Below are 20,912 nucleotides of genomic sequence, written 5' to 3'. Positions count from 1 at the left end.
CACTGAAAACTACAAAACATTGTTGAAAAATAATTAAAGAGCACAGAACAAATGGAATGACATCCTGTGATCACAGATTGGAAGACTTAATATTGTTAAAATGTTCATATTACTCAAAGTGATACACAGATTCAGTGCAATCCCTTCAGTGGCAGTTTCTACAGAAATTTTAAAAAAAAACTATCTTACGATCATATGGAAACACAGAATCAACCTTGAGAAAGAAGAGCAAAGCTGGAAGCATCGCACTTTTTGATTTCAAAAAAAAATATTACAAAGCAATAGTAATCAAAACAATATGGTACTGGCACAAAGACAGATATATAAATCAATGGAACAGAATAAAAGTTCAGAAATAAATTCACACAAACACCTTGATCTTCAACATGGGTGCCAAGAATACACAATGGGGAAAGAATAGTCTCTTCAACAAATGATGTTGGGAAAATTGGATATCTATATAAAAAAGAATAAAATTGGACCCTTATCTCACAACATATACCAAAAATCAACTCAAAATGAATTAAAGACTTAAACATAAGACCTGAAACTGTAACACTCTTAACAGAAAATAGGGGAAAAACTTCATGACAGCAGTTTGGGCAATGATCTTAGGTATATAACCCTGAAAGCAAAGGCAATAAAAACAAAAATAAATAGGCACAATTAAGTCAAACTAAAAGGGTTCCACACAGAAAAGGAAACAATCAACAGAGTAAAAAGGCAACCTTCTCAATGGTAGAAAATATTTGCAAACCACATATCTGATAAGTGGTTGATCTTTAAAATATATAGGGATTTTTTCAATTTAATAGCAAAAAGCTAATAACCTGATTTAAAATTGGGCTAAGTACTTGAATAGACATTTTTCCAAAGAAGACATACCAATAGCTAAAAGGAATGTGAAAAAATGCTCCACATCATTAGTCATCAGAGAAATTCAAATCAAACCTTCAATGAGTTATCACTTCACACCTGTCAGGGTGGCTATTAACAAAAACCGAAAGACAAGAAGTGTTGATGAGGATGTGGAGAAACTGGAACACTTGCACACTGCTGGTGGGAATGCAAAGTTGTGCAGCCACTATGTAAAACAGAATGGAGGCTCCTCCAAAAAAAAAAATAATAATAAAACTACTATATGATCCAGGAATCCCATTTCTGAGTATTTATCCAAGCAATTGAAATCAGGATCTTGAAAAAATATTTGCACCTCCATGTTCATAGCAGCACTATTAACAATAGCCAAGGTGTTGAAACATCCTAAATATCCATCAACAGATGAATAGACAAAGAAAATGTGCATATACACACAATGGACTATTATTCAGCTCTAGAAAAGAAGGAAATTCTGTAACATGTGACAACATGGAAGAACACTGAGAACATTATGCTAAATGAAAAATCCAGTCACAGAAAGACAAATATTGCATGATTCCACTTATATGAGGTATTTAAAATAGGCAAATTCATAGAATCAAAGAGTGGGTGGTGATTGCCAGGGGCTGGGAGAAGGGAGAAATTGGGAGTTACTTATCAATGGCCATAAAGTTTCAATTAAGCAAGCTGAATAAGCTCTAGAGATCTCCTGTACAACATGGTACCTATAGTCAACAATAATGTTTTATACATTTAAAAATTAGTTAAGAAGTTTGATCTCATATTGTTTTCTTACTACAATAAAACTTTTTAAAATTAAAAATTCTTATTTAAGATTTTATTTTAAAAGAAAAAGAATCTGTCTTTACTCACATACATGATCATATTTATAATATATTGTAAGGAATCTACAATGAAATCTACTAGTCCCAATAAGTGAGCTTACAAGGTCACTGGACACAAAGTAAATATAAGAAAAAAATGGGAGGACTTCTACAACCAAGAGATGGAATAGACCATTTTTCTATTTTTCCTGCTGAGTACAAATAAAAACCCTGGACATTATATATAAAGCAAAGATAAGAAGTAAGGATATCATGGTAAGACCCCTTGGTTTTCTTTTTATCTCACATATGTCAGACTTGGAGCTGAAGAAGTCAACAATGGGTTTGGCCAAAAAAAAAAAAAACCCAACAAAATCCTGCTCTCTCAACATAAAGGACCAAGAAAAGAGAAGAATAGCAAAACAGAAAATAATAATAGCTCTACTGCAGCCAAACACCACAGAAAAAAACTGGGGCCCCACATCCACTCATGCCAGAAAACACCAAGTGGGGAGTCTAGACTTATGCCTTCACAAACTGTCTTAGTTCATTTGGACTCCTATAACAAAATACCAAGACTGAGTATCTCATAAATAACAAAAATTTATTTCTCACAGTTCTGGAGGCTGGGAAGCCCCAGATCAAGTTGCTGGCAGATTCAGTGTCTGCCAAAGGCCTATTTCCTGACTCACAGTTGGTGCCTTCTCACTGTGTCCTCACAAGGTGGAAGGGGTTATTGAGCTTCCTTGAGCCTATTTTATAAGGGCATTAATTCCATTGTAGCCACTAATCACTTCCCAAAAGGCCCCACTTCCTATTGCCATCATCTTGGGGATTAGAATTCCAACATAAATTTGAGGAGCACTGTATTAATGATCACTTTCTGTTACTTATAACAAAATACCTAAAACTGGGAAATTTATAAAGAAATGAAATTTATTTATAATTTGGAGGCTGGGAAGTCTACAGTCCAGGGGAATCATCTTGCAAAGTCCTTTTTCTTAGTAAGAACTCTCTACAGAGTCCTGTGGTAAGACACACAATCTCATGGCAAGCCCTGTTTAATGTGCTCACTTGGTCTCCTGTGACAACTCACTAAACCACTAACCCATTACTCCGTGAATGAATTAATCCACTCATGAGGGTATAATCATCACAATTTAACTACCTTATAAAGGCCCCACCTTTCAAACCTGCCATAATCTTAGTTTCCACCCTTTTAACACTGTTACTATGGGGATCAAGCTTCAGTGAGTTTTGGCAGGACATTCAATCCACAGCAGGAACACAAACACTCAAACCTTAGCACCAAAAAAATGCAACCTAATCCCCACTTAGGTGGTATTAGGGAAGGTGAAAAGAGAACCAGGACTTTAATCTCCAATGGATGGTAACAGGGCCTGCTACCTTAATGTCAGTAGAGACCTCATAAGGAGCCTGGCCAATAAGCAGTAACAATGTGACCTATCCCTCTCCTCAGAAAAAGTCTAGTGGGGAGTGATGACTTCCACCACCCTCCACAGTATCAGTGGAGGTCAAGTTGAAAGCAAAGTGGGGGACTTTAGTTGGCATTTGGAACTACAACTCTTGCCCAGCAAGGAGCTTCTTCCTTCCTCAGATACCAATGGAGGAAGAGTAAGTAAGCTGTACTTCTCTTTTCACCTGGCATAATGAGATGGTACCCGCTCTCTTACCCCACTGAAGTCAGAGAAAGTCAGGTAAAGCAGAATGTATAAATGAGATTCAGAGTCTCATAATGTAATACCCCAAATGTTCAGATTTCCATTTAAAAAATCACTCATCATACCAAGAACCAGGATGACCTCAACTTGTATGAGAAAAGATGCCGTCAACAGATGCCAACCCCAAGATAAGAGAGATGTTAGAGTAATCTGACAAGGTTTTTGAAGCAGATACCAAGATGCTTGAAACAAATGAAATAGTAGAAGGTCTCAGAAAGACATACAAAGTCTCAGAAATAAATGGACTATATAAGGAAGAGCCAAATAAAAATTTTTAAATTGAAAAATTCAATAACCAGAATAATAAGTCAGTGGATCAGCTCAATAGCATAAGAGAGGGGAGAGAAGAGAGAAGCAATGAACTTGAAGACACTATAATGAAAATTTCCCAATCTGACCAACAGGAGGAAAAAAAGAAAACTAAAAACAAACAAACAACAACAATAAAAAACACAGAGCCTCAGGGATCTAATATTTGTGTCATTGGAGCCCAAGAAGAGAGGAGAAAGAGGATGGGACCGAAAAAGTATTTGAAGAAATAATGGCTGAAAACTTCCCAAATTTGGCAAGAGACATAAGCCTATAGATTAAAGAAGTTAAATAAATTCCAAATTGGATAAACCCGAAGAAATTTAAACCAAGACACATCATACTCAAACTTCTGAAAACTAAAGACAAAGAAAAAATCTTGAAGGCAATGGGGGAAAAATGACACCCTATCAATAGGGAATAAACAATTTGAACAGTGTTGGGTTTCTCATCAGAACTTACAGAGGCCAGAAGGAAGTTCAAGTGCTGAATTTAAAAAAAAAACAGAAAGAAAGAACTGTCAACCTAAGGTTCTATATTCAGTAGGAATATTCTTCAGGAATGAAAGGGAAATCAAGCCACTCTTACATGAAGAAAAACTAAGGGAATTTGTCATGAACAGACCAACCCTAAGAGAATAACTAAAGGAAGTTCTCTAAACAAAAAGGAAATAATAAAAGAAGAAACCTTGGGACATCAGGCAGAAAGATATTAAAATGGAAATAGTAAAAACATGGATAAATACATTTTCTTTCTCTTATTGTCTAAGTTGTGTTTGATGGTGAAGCAAAAATTATAACACTGTGTATTGTAGTTCTAACATGCATGTAGAGAAAATATTGAACAATCATATTCTAAAGGGGGGGCAGTAAAGGGACATAAAGGCAGGTAAGTTTTTTATGCTTCATTCAGACTTATGAAATGTCAACACCAGTGGATTGTGATAGGTTGTGTATACATTACATAATACCTAAAGCATACACCAAAAAAGCTATACAAAGAGATATGCCAAAAAACACTATAGCTAAATCATATTGTAACTACACAATTCTTAAGTAAACCATAGGAAAGTAGAAAAAAGAAAACAGAAAAACAAAACAAAAAGGACAAACAGAAAACAAAATATAAAATGGCAGATGTAAGCCCTAAATATCAATAATTACATTAAGAGTAAATGGTCTAAATATACCATTGAAGGACTGAAATTGGCAGAGTGAATTAAAAAGCATGACCTAACTATATGCTGTCTATGAAACACTAACTTCAAATACAGTATAAGCAGGTTGAAGTGAAAAGATGAAAACAGTTATACCATTCAAAAACTGAATACTTTCCCCCTAAGATCAGACAAAAGGTGTGGATGCCAGCTCTACCCACTCTATTTCAACAATTTTAAGACCTACTATATAGCTACAGAAATCAAGACAGTGTATTGTTGGCAAAGGGTCAGACATATAGATCAATGGAACATAAAGTGAAACCAGAAATAGACCCACACATATATTCTCAAATGATGTTTGACAAAGATACAAAAACAACTCAGGGAAGGAGATGCCTTTTCAATAAATGGTGCTGCAGCAATTGGACATCCATAAAGAAAAAAATTAACCTCAATCTAAGTCTCATGCCTTATAAAAAATAAACTCCAAATGAATTACAAACTTAAAATATAAAATGAAGAAGTATAGAACTTTTAGAAAAAAAATAAGAGAAAATCTTTAGGACCTAGTGCTAGGCAGAGTTCTTAGACTTCACACAAAACCAAGATTCATAAAATGAAAAACCAATAAATTAGACATCAAATAATTAAAAACTTTTGCTCTATGAAAGATTCTGTCAACAGAATAAAAAGACAAGCTACAGACCAGCAAACAAAAAGTTTCAAACTACATATCTTACACAGGACTAATACCTAGGATATATAAAGAACCCTCAAATCTCAACAGTAAAAAAGCAAAAAATCCTATCTGAGCATGGGCAAGAGGCATAAAGAGACATGTCTCTAAAGATATATAGGTGGTAAATAAACAAATGAAAAGATGTGCTTGTTAAATAAAACTTCCTCACACCAGATTTTTTTTAAAAAAAGAAATTAACTTCACATGGTTAGAGATAAAGGTGAAAGCCAAAACTATGAGATGTCAGAAGAACATACAAGAGAATATCTTTATGATGTTGGGCTAGAATAGAATTTCTTAATTCTTGAAAATCACTCTGACTATTAGCAACATGGGATTTCTAAACCTAAAACTCTAAGGACCATAGAAGTTTCACCAAGGTATCACCATCTTAAAAGATACAGCAGATCTACCTTTAATATCTTAATATCTGTTTCTATTTCTCTCACTTTTTAATTTAAATACTGGCAATATTGATAAACATGAAGATTTTTAAAGATACATTTTGGGGTTCATGTATCAAAAAGATAAGAATTCAGATTTTAAAAACTCACAGTTCGTCCCATTCTTTTTTTCGCTGCTGAATCTTCAACTGGGCCCTTTCAGCCTTTAATATAAGTTTCCTTGTTTTCTCAATTTGATTTTTCACCATAATTTCACTTAGGGTTTTAGGTCTGAATTTCTTCCCTTTTTCTATTATTGATTCTTCTTGTATGCTAATACTTCCACCTGTACAGAGAATCAATATTTTTTTCAGTCTTTCTAAGACATAAAAAACAAAACTCTGAAATATTGTTTTAACCTGTCACATTTAAAAAATGCAGAGAATATATTTAATTTGTAAACCAAAGTATTTATTGAGCAACTACCATGAATTCAAACCCATGATAAATATTGTGGAATGCCAAAATAAAGAGATCTAAGTCACAATTTTTGCTCTTAAGGACTTTGTTAAAAAGTTGGCAATATCAGGCATATATTAAACAATTAGAGCAGAAGAGAAATAATGAGGGACCACTGACAGAACTGGGAAGCTGGGAAAAAGTGTTTGTGATGTGATGGTGGGGAAAGGAGGAAGAAGCAAGTGAATCCTATTTGACACATGTGATTTGAAGTGGCATGTACCAACTGAAGTGGTATGCGACCAATTAAAAAACTGGTCAGAAACACACAATAAAACCTATGATTTTAAAAATATTGTCTTTATCAGTTAACAAGTATCTACTGGGAAATCACTCTATTCATGTTCAAGCTACATAAGGATATACTTTAGATATACATAAAAATTAAATAATACTATAAGGTAGTTATATAGTTATGTCACCATTTAAGATTTCATATTTCAAAGGTCCTTTGGTAGTATGAAAAAGAAAGAGTTTAACATGGCCTGGGTGGTCACAGGAAGGCTTTATAACAACAGTGTAATTCAAGCTGGATCCCAAGAACTGGGAGAATTCAGAGAGGAGAGAAGTGAAGAGATGACTTCAGCAGGAGCCTGGGGTACAACCCGGGTGTGGCATAGTTAGAAAGCAGCAAGCAGAACAGCAGGCTAAACAGGCAAGTCAAACAGTATGAGAAAGCTCTACTGGAAATACAGAATAGGGGTAGATTGTGAAAGGATTAAATACCAGGATAATGGTTTCAGAGTTTATCCTAGAGTGAGGAAGGAGACGTTAAAGATTTCTCAGTGAAGACGATGAACCAGCATTAATGTTTGTCCTGTATCACTGGCAGCAGCCTAGACCTGGCCCAGCCGAAGTACCCTTTATTTATTCTCGTCTGGGCTTTCCAAACCATTCCCAGAATTCTCGTCCTTCTCCTACTCATCTGCAATCACCTTGTGGGCATCCACAAGAAACAGGTTGCAGAGATCCTTATTTAATAAGAATTAAATAAATTTAAATAAGAAGTTTGAATAAGGATTTAAGCGCCTTCTCGTCATTAGGCTACCTATATCTTTCTGGCTATCGCTTCTTCCAGCTCCCTCTTTTTCAGATCTCTCCAGTTTGCTTGCTCTTCTGTCTGATTGACTTTGGCGTTTGAAACTGGAATACTTTGAAAGCTTTACAAGCCTATAGGACGATATCTTGTGGTCACTTTGTATGGCATGAACCACAATAGTATCACTTTCCAATGAATCACGAAATCTGAAAGAATAAAACAAATATCTGCAAATATTTGCAATAGTCACCATTTTGGTCATTGTGCATGACTATTAAGTAATAAAAATAAGACTACAACATACTATTCTTATAAATAATATTACTATAATGTGTAGCTTCAAATTTTAACCACACATATATCAACAGGATGTGATGTAAATTGGATTAGATTTGATTAAAGTGCAAGTAAAAATTCTTTCTAATGAAAATATTAAACAATTCATTATTAATCAGTATAATATCATTGTTTTGCTAATATATGGAAAAACAAAAATTTTGCGGGCAGACTGCAGTTTAATGATTATAGCAAACTCTGAAGAAGTATAATCTACCTCCTCACCTATTATATATAATAAATTTTATATATATAATAGCTATATTACATATTGTGCATATATGTATTATACATATAAATACATGTATAAATCATACATGTAAATAAATATGTGTAAGGGGTTTCTCAATCAAAAGGTGGAAAAATAATTTCAATACTCCTCAGAGATTAAAGAATGTTCACCATATTAAGGCATTCAAAACACATTTTTTTTTTAAATGATATGGTGTTTATGTGTATGTAGGTATGTGTGTACGTGCGTGTTTTCACATACATGTGACAATGCAATTTATTTGTACATGGTAACAATGAAGGGAGCAGATCCTGGGCAGTCGAGTAAAAGGGTAGTCTTCCCCATTCCTTCTCTTTGCATCTCAGCTTTCTATTTTTAAGGACATTTCATGGGAGCCCCAAACTATCAGATTCCCCTACTTGCCTCTATGAAAAACATTAAGCTCAGAAATTCATATTAATCTCGAGTTCACTTTCTCTCATAACCCACAGGGATTTACATTTTAAAAGTTCTTCATATATCTGTCAATTTTAAAATAAAATGGAAAAAAAAAGTTTTCATCAATCAAGTTTTACTATTTTTGGCCACGGGGTCATAATTATTCCTCCCCTACACACGCACTCTCAAGACTTTAGAGTTTAACTTATTTATGTATATATCAATTATTTCTTATTTGCCTTTCTTACTATTTTTCTAACTTAATTCTTTTAACTCATGTTTAAATAACGTACTATTTCTTTTTCATTTTCCCTTTTCTTTCATAGCATAGTATCTTTGTCATCTCTTGAAGACTTATTCCCTTTATCTTTTTGCCCACTGGAGTTTTACTCTTCTAATTTTAGCCTTTCCATAAGACCAAGATAACTTGAAAAAATATGAATGATTTTGATCACATCAGACTTAAAACTTTTACAGAGTTAGAAAAATATGAACAAAGTTTAAGGCAAATGGCAGCGTAGGGGAAAGCATTTGCATGGTTGTATGTATAACAAAAGGCAAATATATACATAGCATAGACATAGAGACTAAAACTAAAAATGAGGAAAATAAACAGAACCCAAAGAAAAACAAATAAGAAATCTAAACAGACAATTATCAGAAGAATAAATAAAAATGAACTATAAACATATGAAACAAAATCCTCAACCTCACCAATAATAAAAGGAATGCAAGTTACTCAACCAACCATTACCACATTTAGCTTGTTAGTTTGGTGGAGATGAAAACACTGGTAATACCCAGTGTTATTCAGTAGTACAAATTTATCCTCTCCCAGCACTCCAATCAGATAGCAAGTTACTTATTATTTGCTTTTATACATTCAAGGAAGACATGATGCTATAAAGAAAAGAATAGGAAGGAGGTGGTTCCACCTGACTAGGAGGAAGATGAGCTAGTTGGATCCTGGAGCTGTGGGCACTTGTTCCCTGCTTCTGGCAGCATCTGGGGAGGTGGCAAGGCCTCAAATGTAATGGGTCTGTGTTTGATCCTGGGTACAGGGGATATGACCTCACCAAAGACTGCCTGCTCAAACAGGGCCCAGAAACCATAGAATCAAAAAACTGAGAGAAGCAGGTGGGCTGGGACAATGAGCCTCGGTTGTACTGAGACTGACTTTCCTGTCTTCTTGGTAAAATAAGAGTCCAGAGTCAAATGTAAGTTAGTTGAAATAAAATAAAAAACAGCCACATTACTTATACACCTAAGTTTGTGGGTTAGGATTTATACTTGTGCTATATAGATACACACACACATATATATGTATGTATGTGTGTGTACATATATATTCACACGAGGGTACTTCAAAAAATTCACGGAAAAATAGAATTAAAAGATAATACAAATCTTTCAGTGAATTTTTTGAAGTACCCTCATGTAGACCGTTAGAAATTTTGATTACTATTTGATTATTAGGTAGGGTTTTTAGGTAATGCATATATGGGACAAAAGTCCTCGGATAGGAGGCAAGTACTTACAGCCAGGGTGCAAGAGCCCACCAAATCAATCCTAATCACTGTTCAGGTAAGGGATTGTATACACTGATTGTTAATATAATGGGTTCATTGGAAGATTTTGTGAGAAGGAAACTCACACAGGTCTAAAGGCTTGAATGTGAACAAGAGAACTGAAGCAAAACAGGGTTGTTCTGAGGGCAATAACCCTTAATACAACAGAACTTAAATGATGGGAAAATACGTGAGTTAAGATTTCCAAGGACGTTCTGCTAGATTAGTTAGTACATGGGGGTTGTTCCACATTTTGCTTTAAGCTGTTTCTTTGAGTTTCTCAAGGAGTCAGGCATTTTAATGATTATCTTATTGTTTCTTTTGCATGTCACATAGCTTAGATTTATGACTCTTTTGATGGTATATTGTTTAAACTATTTTGAACTGTACCTGCTTGGATGAAGATTGTTACATCGCCAATTTCTTTATGTTCTTACTATGATTGATTAACCATCTGTGTTTTCCCTGTAATTTCCTTGTCTTTACAATAAGAACTGAAGCAAAAACTGACTCGGGGTTGTACCCAGTTTCTCCTTCTAACAGAGAAGTTGCTGACGTGCAGTCCCTTCAGGCTTCTCATTGCATTCATGTGGCTTTGAGTAATCTTTTCTGTGTCTCCGTTACACAGCAAGAGGTGTAACACCCTCGTGTGTGTGATTGAACCATTTGAGAACACTGGCAGTGTCTAATAATGCTAAACGTGCATATAACTTGGCCTAAAATGGCTCAATCAATGTACACTCTGACTTTGCTGTAACAAAGTACCACAAACTGGTTGGATTAAAATAAGTTATTTATTGCCTCACAGTTCTGGAAACTGGAAGTCCAAAATCAAGGTATTAGGGGTGTTGGTTCCTTCTGAGGACATAGCCTAGTGGTTCCACAACTGTGCTCATGAGAAGAATGTATAATCTGTAATTGTTGGGCAAGAAGTTCTGTACATATCTGCCAAGGACAACTAGTCTAAAGACTAATTTAAATCCTGTGTTTCTCTGTTGAATTTTTGCCTAGATGATCTGTCCAGTGCTGAGAGAGGGGTAATTCAGGTTCCCTAATGTTATTGTATGAGTTCTATCTCTTTTTATTAGGCCTTATAGAGTTTGCTTTATATATCTGGGTGCTCCAGTGTTGGGTGTGTGTGTGTGTGTGTGTGTATATATATATATATATATTTATGATAGTTATGTCTTCTTGCTGGATAGATACCTTTAACATTATATAGAAGCCTTCTTTGTCTCTTTTCATGGTTTTGGTTTAAAGTTTATTTTATCCAATATAAGAGTAGCTATTCCTCTGGGCACATATTTGCGTGTTTTTTTTTTAAACATTTTTAAAAATTGAAACATAATTGATTTTACACATTTATGGGATATAGAGTTGACTTATCGGTATTTATGTACAGTATGTGATGATCAAATCAATATTATTAGCATGTTCATCATTACAAATCACAATTATTCTTTGTCCCCCTTATCCAATTATTCCCTAACCCTCCCTTTCCCACCTCTAGTTACTATAGGTCTGTTCACTGCTTATGAAAATTCAACATTTTATTATGGTCTTTCTTTCTTTTTCTTTTTTCTTTCTTTTTTAGCTTCCACTTATGAGTGAGAACATGTGGTGTTTCTCTTTCTGTGCCTGACTGATTTCACTTTACACAATTTTCTCCAAGCTCATCCATGTTGCTGCAAATGGCAGAATTTCATTCTTTTTTATGACTAAGTAGCAGAAAAAGTATTTGACAAAACTCAACACCCCTTCATGATAAAGATACTCCGCAAATTAGGTATAGAAGGAAACTATCTCAACACAAAGCCTTATATGACAAAGCCACTGCCAATATCATCCTGAGAGAACAGGAACAAGGCAAGGATACCACTTTTATTTAATATAATATTGAAAGTACTACTCAGAGCAATCAGGCAAGAGCAAGAAATAAAGGGCATCCAGATTGGAAAAGACAAAGGCAAACGGTCCCTGTTTGTAGATGACATCATCCTATAAAAAAAAAAACACCTAAAGACTCTACCAAAAAACTATTGGGGCTGATAAATGATTTCAGTAAAGTTGCAGAATACAAAATCAACACACAAAAATCAGTAGCATTTTTATACTTCAAAAATGAACTAGCAGAATAAGAAGCAAGCCCATTTACAATAGTCACCAAAAAAATAAAATAAAATATCCATAAATAAATTTAATCAAGGAGGTGAAAGATCTCTGCAATGAGAATTACAAATCGCTGCTGAAAGAAATTAAAGAGGACACAAAAAGATGGAAAGACATTCCATGCTCTTAAATTGGAAGAATTAACCTTGTGAAAATGTCCACACTACCCAAAGCGATTTATAGATTCAATGCAATCTCCATCAAAACAATGATACTCACTCTTGCTTCTCTCTCTTGCTTCCTGTAGCCATGTGATCTGCTTGTACCCGCTGGTTCCCTGCCACTTTCTGCCATGAGTAGAAGCAGCCTGAGGCCCGTGCCACACGCAGCTGTCCCAGAATCCTAGCTCAGTAGCTTAAAGGGAAAGAATAGAGTTTGGGACCACATGCCCTGTGGTGCCAGTGCACTACCCAGCAGGTAGGCCTCGCCACCACCACCTGACTCCATCCCCAGCCCAGCCGAGTGCGCACAGATCAGAGAGGTGCCCAGCCGGAGTAGCGAAAGTTCCACAGAGACCATGCACCCTGCAGTGCCAGCTCATGACCCAGCAGGTAGGACTTGCCGCCGCCACCTGACTCCATCCCCAGCCCAGCTGAGTGCATACTGACCAGAGACGTGCCTCCCTCTCTGGTCAAGACCCGAGGCAACCACACACCTAAGGCACTAGTGGGCAACCGAGCAGACACTGAGGCAGCCATACCAAATTGGCAGCCCCAGCAGCATCCTAACCAGACAGTAGTGTCAAACCTGTGGACTGTGAAACCCCCTGCCACAATGACTGAACATTAAAGGAAAGATACCAGAAATATGAAAAATCAAGAAAGTACATCACCAAAGGATAATAACTCTCAAGCTCTAGATCCTATAGAACAAGAAGCCCTTGAAATATCTGACAAGGAATTTCAAGTGATAATTCTAAGGAAACTAAATGAGATACAGGAAAACTCAGCTGGACAACATGATGAAATGAGGACAAGTATACAGGACCTGAAAGAAGAAATGTACAAGGAAATCAATGCCCTAAAAAAGAATGTAGCAGAGATGGCCAAGCTGAAGAATTCAGTCAACAAAATAAAAAACACAACAGAGAGTTTAACCAGCAGGCCTGCAGAAGCAGAAGAGAGAATATCTGACCTTGAAGATGGGCTGTTTGAAATAACAAAGGGAGACAAAAAAAGAAAAAAAGAAAGAAAGAAAAAAGAATTAAAAACATTGAGGAAAATCTAAGAGAGATACCAGACAACCTTAAGGGCTCAAATATCTGATTCATGTGTATTCCAGAAGGGGAGGAAAACAGAGATTGTATTGAAAATGTATTCAACAAAATAGTGGCAGAAAACTTCCCAGTTATTGAAAAAGACACAGATCTTCAGATGCAAGAAGCTCAAAGATCCCCAAAGGTATTCAACCCAAAAAGGTCTTCTCCAAGACATGTTATAGTCAAACTGGCAAAACTCAAAGACAAAGAGAGAATCTTAAAAGCTGCAAGAGAGAAGCGTCAAATCACCTATAAGGGAGCCCCAATCAGACTAACATCAGACTTTTCATCACGAACCCTAAAAGCCAGAAAGGAATGGGATGATATATTCAAAATACTAAAAGACAGAGATTTCCAGCCAAGAATACTCTACCCTGCAGGGCTATCCTTCCAAAATGAAGGGCAAATAGTATATTTCTCAGACAAACAAAAACTGTGGGAGTTCACTACCACACGACAACCCTTACAAGAAATTCTCAAGGGAGTACTGGGTTTGGTACCTGAAAAACAACTACCACTGCCATAAAAACCCAAGAAAAATCAACACCCACTAGTATAATAAAACTGGCATCAATGAAGAGAAAACAAAACAAAAAAAGGCCGTCTACAACCCAAGAAACCAACAAACACAGAAAACAAACAGTAAATCAGAAAGATAGGAACAAAAGACACTTAAGACATCCAAACAAAAATCAATAAAATGCTAGGAGTATATCAACACCTTTCAATAACAACTCCTAATGTAAAAGGATTAAATTCCCCAATCAAAAGACACAGACTGGCCGACTGGATTAAAAAGGAGGACCCAACTACATGCTACCTTCAAGAGACCCACCTCACCTATAAAGACTCACATAGACTAAGAGTGAAAGGATGGAAAACGATTTACCATGCAAACAGAAATAAAAAACGAGCTGGAGTAGCTATTCTTATATCTGATAAAATATACTTTAAACTAAAAACCATAAAAAGAGATAGTGAGGGCCACTACATAATGATAAAAGGATTGATCCATCCAGAAGACATAACAATCACAAATATATATGCACCCAATGTCGGAGCAGCCAGATTTATGAAGCAAACACTATTAGATCTGAAGAATGAGATAGACATGAACACCATAATAGCAGCAGACCTGAACACCCCACTCTCACCACTGGGCAGATGATCTAGGCAAAAAATCAACAGAGAAACACAAGATCTAAACAACACTTTAGACCAACTGGACTTGGCAGATATCTATAGAATAGTCCATCCAACAACCTCAGAATATTCATTCTTCTCATCAGAATATGGACCATTCTCCAGGATAGATCACATTAGGTCACAAATCAAGTCTCAACAAGTTCAAAAAAACTGGAATTATCCCATGTATTTTTTCAGACCACAATGGATTAAAACTAGAAATCAATAACAAACAAAATTCTGGAAACTATACAAACACATGGAAATTAAACAGCTTTCTACTTAGTGACATATGGGTCCAAGAAGAAATCAAACAGGAAATCAAAAAAATTATTGAAACTAATGAAAATATTGATACATCATACCAAAACCTGTGGGATACTGCAAAAGCACCCCTAAGGGGGAAATTTATTGCATCAAATGCTTACTTCAGAAGAATGGAAAGATGGCAAGTGAACAACCTAACACTTCACCTTAAAGAACTAGAAAAACAAGAACAATCCAAACCTAAAGTTAGCAGACAGAAAGAAATCATTAAGATCAGAGGAGAACTTAATGAAATTGAAACCCAAAAAGCAATCCAAAATATCACTGAATCAAAAAGTTGGTTTTTTGAAAAGATAAATAAAATTGACAAACCATTAGCATGGCTAACTATAAAAAGAAGAGAAAAGATCCAAATAACAAAAATTAGAAATGAAAAAGGTGATATTACAACTGATACATCTGAAATACAAGGAATCATTCAAGACTACTATAAACAATTATATGCCAACAAGTTTGAAAATCTGGAGGAAATGGATAAATTTCTGGACACACACAAGCTACAAAACTGAGCCAAGAAGATGTAGAAAATCTGAAGAGACCAACAACAATAAAGGAGATTGAAGCTGTTATCAGAAGGCTCCCAACGAAGAAAAGCCTAGGACCAGATGGATTCACAGCAGAATTTTACCAAACATTCAAAGAGGAATTGACACCGATTCTTTACAAACTATTCCAAAAGATTTAAACAGACGCAAATCTCCCAAACTCATTCTATGAAGCAAACATCATCCTGATACCAAAACCAGGTAAAGATATAACCAAAAGAGAAAACTACAGGCCGATATCCTTGACGAATACAGATGCAAAAATCCTCACTAAAATACTAGCAAACAGAATACAGCAACACATACATAAAATTATTCACCACGATCAAGTGGGATTCATCCCAGGGATGCAAGGTTGGTTCAACATACGCAAATCAATAAATGTGATACACCATATTAATAAAGTCAAACACAAGGACCATATGATCATCTCTATAGATGCTGAAAAAGCATTTGATAAAATTCAACACTCATTCATGACAAAGACTCTCTATAAGTTAGGTATAGATGGAAAGTATCTCAACATAATTAAAGCCATATATGTTAAACCCACTGCCAATATCATCTTGAATGGGGAAAAGCTTTAAGAACAGGAACTAGACAAGGATGCCCACTCTCAACACTTCTATTCAACATAGTGTTGGAAGTACTAGCCAGAGCAATCAGAGAAGAGAAGGAAATAGAGGCATCCAGATTGGAAAAAAATGAAGTCAGACTGTCCCTGTTTGCAGATGACATGATCCTATATATCGAACAGCCTAAAGCCTCTACAAAAAAACTCTTTGAGTTGATAAATTATTTCAGCACAGTAGCAGGATACAAAATCAACACACAAAAATCAGTAGCATTTCTATTCTCCAATAGTGAACATGCAGAAAGAGAAATCAAGAAAGCTTGCCCATTTACAATAGCCACCAAAAAATAAAATACTTAGGATTGAGTTAACCAAGGAGGTGAAAAATCTCTATAATGAGAACTACAAACCACTGCTGAGAGAAATTAGAGAGGACACAAGAAGATGGAAAGATATCCCATGCTCTTGGATTGGAAGAATCAACATTGTGAAAAAGTCCATACTACCCAAAGCGATCTACAAATTCAATGCAATCCCCACCAAATTCCAAAGACTTTTTTTCTCAGAAATGGGAAAAACTATCCAGACATTTATATGGAATAACAAAAGACCACACATAGCCAAAGCAATTCTGAGTAAAAAAAATAAAGCTGTAAGCATAACACTACCTGATTTTAAACTATACTACAAAGTTATAATAACCAAAATAGCATGGTACTGGTATAAAAACAGACACACTGATCAATGGACTAGAATAGAGAATCCAGAAATCAACCCACACACCTACAGCCATCTGATCTTTGACAAAGGCACCAAGCCTATACACTAGGGAAGAGACTGCCTCTTCAGCAAATGGTGCTGGAATAACTGGATATCAATATGCAGAAGAATGAAACTAGACCCATACCTCTTACCATATACTAAAATCAACTCAAAATGGATTAAAGAGTTAAATATACACCCTGAAACAATAAAACTTCTTAAAGAAAACATAGGAGAAACACTTCAGGAAGTAGGACTGGACACAGACTTCATGAATATGACCCCAAAAGCACAGGCAACCAAAGGAAAAATAAACAAATGGGATTATATCAAACTAAAGAGCTTCTGCACAGCAAAAGAAACAATCAACAGAGTTAAAAGACAACCAACAGAGTGGGAGAAAATATTTGCAAAATATGCATCTGACAAAGGATTAATATCCAGAATATACAAGGAACAGAAACAACTTTAGAACAAAAAAACAAGTAACCCAATTTAAAAATGGGCAAAAGAGCTAAATAGGCATTTCTCAAAGGAAGATATACGAATGGCCAACAGACACATGAAAAAATGCTCAACATCACTCAGCATTCGGGAAATGCAAATCAAAACCACACTGAGATACCATCTCACCCCAGTTAAGATGGCTAAAATCCAAAAGACTCTGAACGATAAATGCTGGCGAGGTTGCAGAGAAAAAAGAACTCTCATACATTGTTGGTGGGACTGCAAAATGGTGCAGCCTCTATGGAAAATGGTATGGAGGTTCCTCAAACAATTGCAGATAGATCTACCATATGACCCAGCTATCCCACTGCTGGGAATATACCCAGAGGAATGGAAATCATCAAGTCGAAGATATACCTGTTCTCCAATGTTCATTGCAGCACTATTTACAATAGCTAGAATTGGAACCAGCCCAAATGTCCATCATCTGATAAGTGGATACGGAAAATGTGGTATATCTACACAATGGAATACTACTCTGCTATAAAAAAGAATGAAATAATGCCATTTGCAATGACATGGATGGACCTATAGAGAATTATATTAAGTGAAACTAGTCAGGCACAGAAAGAGAAATATCACATGTTCTCACTTATTTGTGGGAGCTAAAAATTAATAAATAAATACACAAACAACCTGGGGGGGGGAGGGAAGAAGACACAACAATTACAATTCCTTGAAGTTGATACGACAAGCAAGCAGAAAGGACATTGTTGGGAGGGAGGGAGGAGAGGGAGGAGGGAGGGAGGTTTCAGTAACTGGCCACAATAATCAACCACATTGTATATTGGCAAAATAAAATAAATTTAAAAACAAAAAAAATCAATGACACTCTTCACAGAAATAGAAAAACTAATCCTAAAATTCATATGGAACAACAGAAGACCCCAAATAGTCAAAGCAATCCTGAGCAAAAGAAAGAAAGCCAGAGGCATTACACTACCTCACTTCAAATTATACTACAAAGCTGTAGTAACCAGAACAGCCTGGTACTGGCATAAAAACAGACACTCAGACCTATGGAACAGAATAGAGAACCCAGAAATCAACCTACATACTTATAGCCAACTGATATTTCACAAGGGCAACAGAAGCACAAACTGGGGAAAGGACTGCCTCATCAATAAGTGGTGCTGGGAAAACTGGACATCCATACGTAGTAGAATGAAACTAAACCTGTACCTCTTGCCATATACCAAAATCAACTCAAAATGGTTTAAAGATTTAAATATAAGGCCTGATACTATAGAACTCCTAGAAGAAAAGATACGGGAAACACTTCAGGAAGTAGGACTGGGCCAGGACTTTATGAATAAGACCCCAAAAGCACAACAACAAAAGGAAAAATAAACAAGTGGGACTCTATCAAACTAAAAACCTTCTTCACAGCAAAAGAAACAGTTAACAGAGCAAAAAGACAACCTATAGAATGGGAGAAAATATTTGCAAACTATACATCTGACATGGAATTAATATCCAGAATATACAAGGAACTCAAACAACAATAACTAAACAAGTAACCAATAAAAAATGGGCAAAGGAGCTAAATAGACATTTTCCAAGGGAAGATATAGAAATATCCAACAGGCACATGAAATCTACTCAACATCACTCAGCATCCGGGAAATGCAAATCAAGACCATGATGAGATATCATCTCACGCCAGTTAGACTGGCCAGTATCAAAAAGACAGTGATAACAAATGCTGGCAAGGATGTGGAGGAAGGGGAACCCTCCTACACTGCTGGTGGGACGGTCAATTAGTGCATCTGTTATAGAAAATAGAATGGAGGTTTCTCAAACAGCTACAGATGGAACTGTCATACCATCTAGCAATCCTGCTGCTGGTGTGTACCACAAGGAATGGAAACCATCATGTCACAGGGATACCTGCACTCCCATGTTTATCATAGTTCTGTGTCCATTGACAGATGACTGGATGAGGAAAACATGGTATGTAATCATAATGGAATACTACTCTGCCATAAAAAGGAATGGAATTCTCCCATTTGCAGCAACATAGATGAACTTACAGAAAATTATGTTAAGTGCAATAAGCCAGGTAGAGAAAGAGAAATACCACATGTCCTCATTCATAAGTGGGAGCTGAAAAAAATAAACAAAAAAAAGAAAGAAAGAATGATATAACAATACCAATAATTCATTGAACTTTCTAAAGGAGAGAACAGAACTGAGGTCACCAGATGTGGGAAAAGGGGAGGAGGAGTAGGGGTTAGGGAGAAATTGGTAAAGGGCCACAAAAAATGTTTACCTCGTGTAACGATAAAATAAAAAATTAAATTAAAAAATATATATGTGGCCTCAAACACCTTACTGAACTTACAGGAAATATGTATCCTACCTATTCTGTAGTTTCATTAGGCCAAGTTCATGTTTCTCTCTTTCCCAGGCTAATTCCTTTTCCACTTGTTGAATTTTGTAAACTGTTTTTCTGCCAATCTCGGCACGAATTTTGGAATCTATTTCAAAATCCTGCAGATAAGTAGATTTTTTCATTAAAATGGGTACTTTATCAATGTACTATATCAATCCTGTGTTTTATACAGACACAGTTTTTAATTTCTGTCCTCGTTGTCATGCTGCATCATAACTCTCTCCCAAATACCAGGAACTGTCTCCATTCCAAAAGAGAAATAGCATACTTTTGCTGTTACTTCTACTGGAGAAAAGTTCTCAGAAATTATTAACAACAATGCGAGTAAATTTACACATTTAAAAGATTTTTCCCACAATAAAAATAATAAATGCTAATAATATTTGGAGAGCGTATACATTTTTAAAAGACACTCTCACTGTCCCAAAGAAACTACTATTACATAACTACTGGGCACATTGTAGAAGTTCATGGTAACTGATCATTAGCTGAACGTCCCCTCCCATGTGACCCCACCCAGGAAAGATGGCAGTCTTTGGTGTCTTCCTGACATCACCAAGTTTTTGTTGAGTGCCCTTCTCCAGTTGGTCGACTTTCTCTCATAAGGATTTTTAGAGACCTCATGTTTCTTTCTTATCTTCACTTCTGAAAAATATCAGAGCCTACATTCACACTAAACTGTGAGTAGTAATTATTCTTTCCAGAGGTGTTTGTGTTTTAAATAATGATGTGTGCAAACTGTTCAGCCATAGCACGTGCTTCAGTTATTCTTTATCTTAAATTATGTCAACCATACTTTGGAAGTATCAAGAAGCATGAAGGTTTTTTATCCATTATGAATTAGTTTTTAACCAATACAAAGAGTTAATCATTATGTTTTCACCAAAGCACTTTTTATGTGAAGTTGGCAAAGTGCTTATAGAATTACAGAGCTGGGTAACCCATGGGTATATTAAAGATGATAAATTCTGGGTTTTTACTTGATGAAACTCTTAACAGTAATTCCATTTAGGAAGAAGTACA

General features: G+C 35.8%; 1 protein-coding gene across 1 annotated transcript in view; it reads right to left on the bottom strand.

Moving 5' to 3' along the window:
• The window catches only part of CFAP44 (cilia and flagella associated protein 44), a 116,278-nt gene that overhangs the window by 39,888 nt on the left and 55,478 nt on the right, over positions 1-20,912 (bottom strand). Inside the window, exons 23-25 of the mRNA XM_063111114.1 lie at positions 19,857-19,987; positions 7,603-7,799; positions 6,207-6,381 (exon numbers count right to left, since the gene is read on the bottom strand). Coding sequence (XP_062967184.1) covers positions 6,207-6,381; positions 7,603-7,799; positions 19,857-19,987 — 503 coding nt within the window. The remainder of the gene's footprint in view (positions 1-6,206; positions 6,382-7,602; positions 7,800-19,856; positions 19,988-20,912) is intronic.

Source organism: Cynocephalus volans, chromosome 1 (genome assembly GCF_027409185.1).
Source record: "Cynocephalus volans isolate mCynVol1 chromosome 1, mCynVol1.pri, whole genome shotgun sequence".
Classification (NCBI taxonomy): domain Eukaryota; kingdom Metazoa; phylum Chordata; class Mammalia; order Dermoptera; family Cynocephalidae; genus Cynocephalus; species Cynocephalus volans.
The sequence above is the reverse complement of the archived record's forward strand: the minus strand, read 5'-3'. Positions and strand labels throughout refer to the sequence as shown.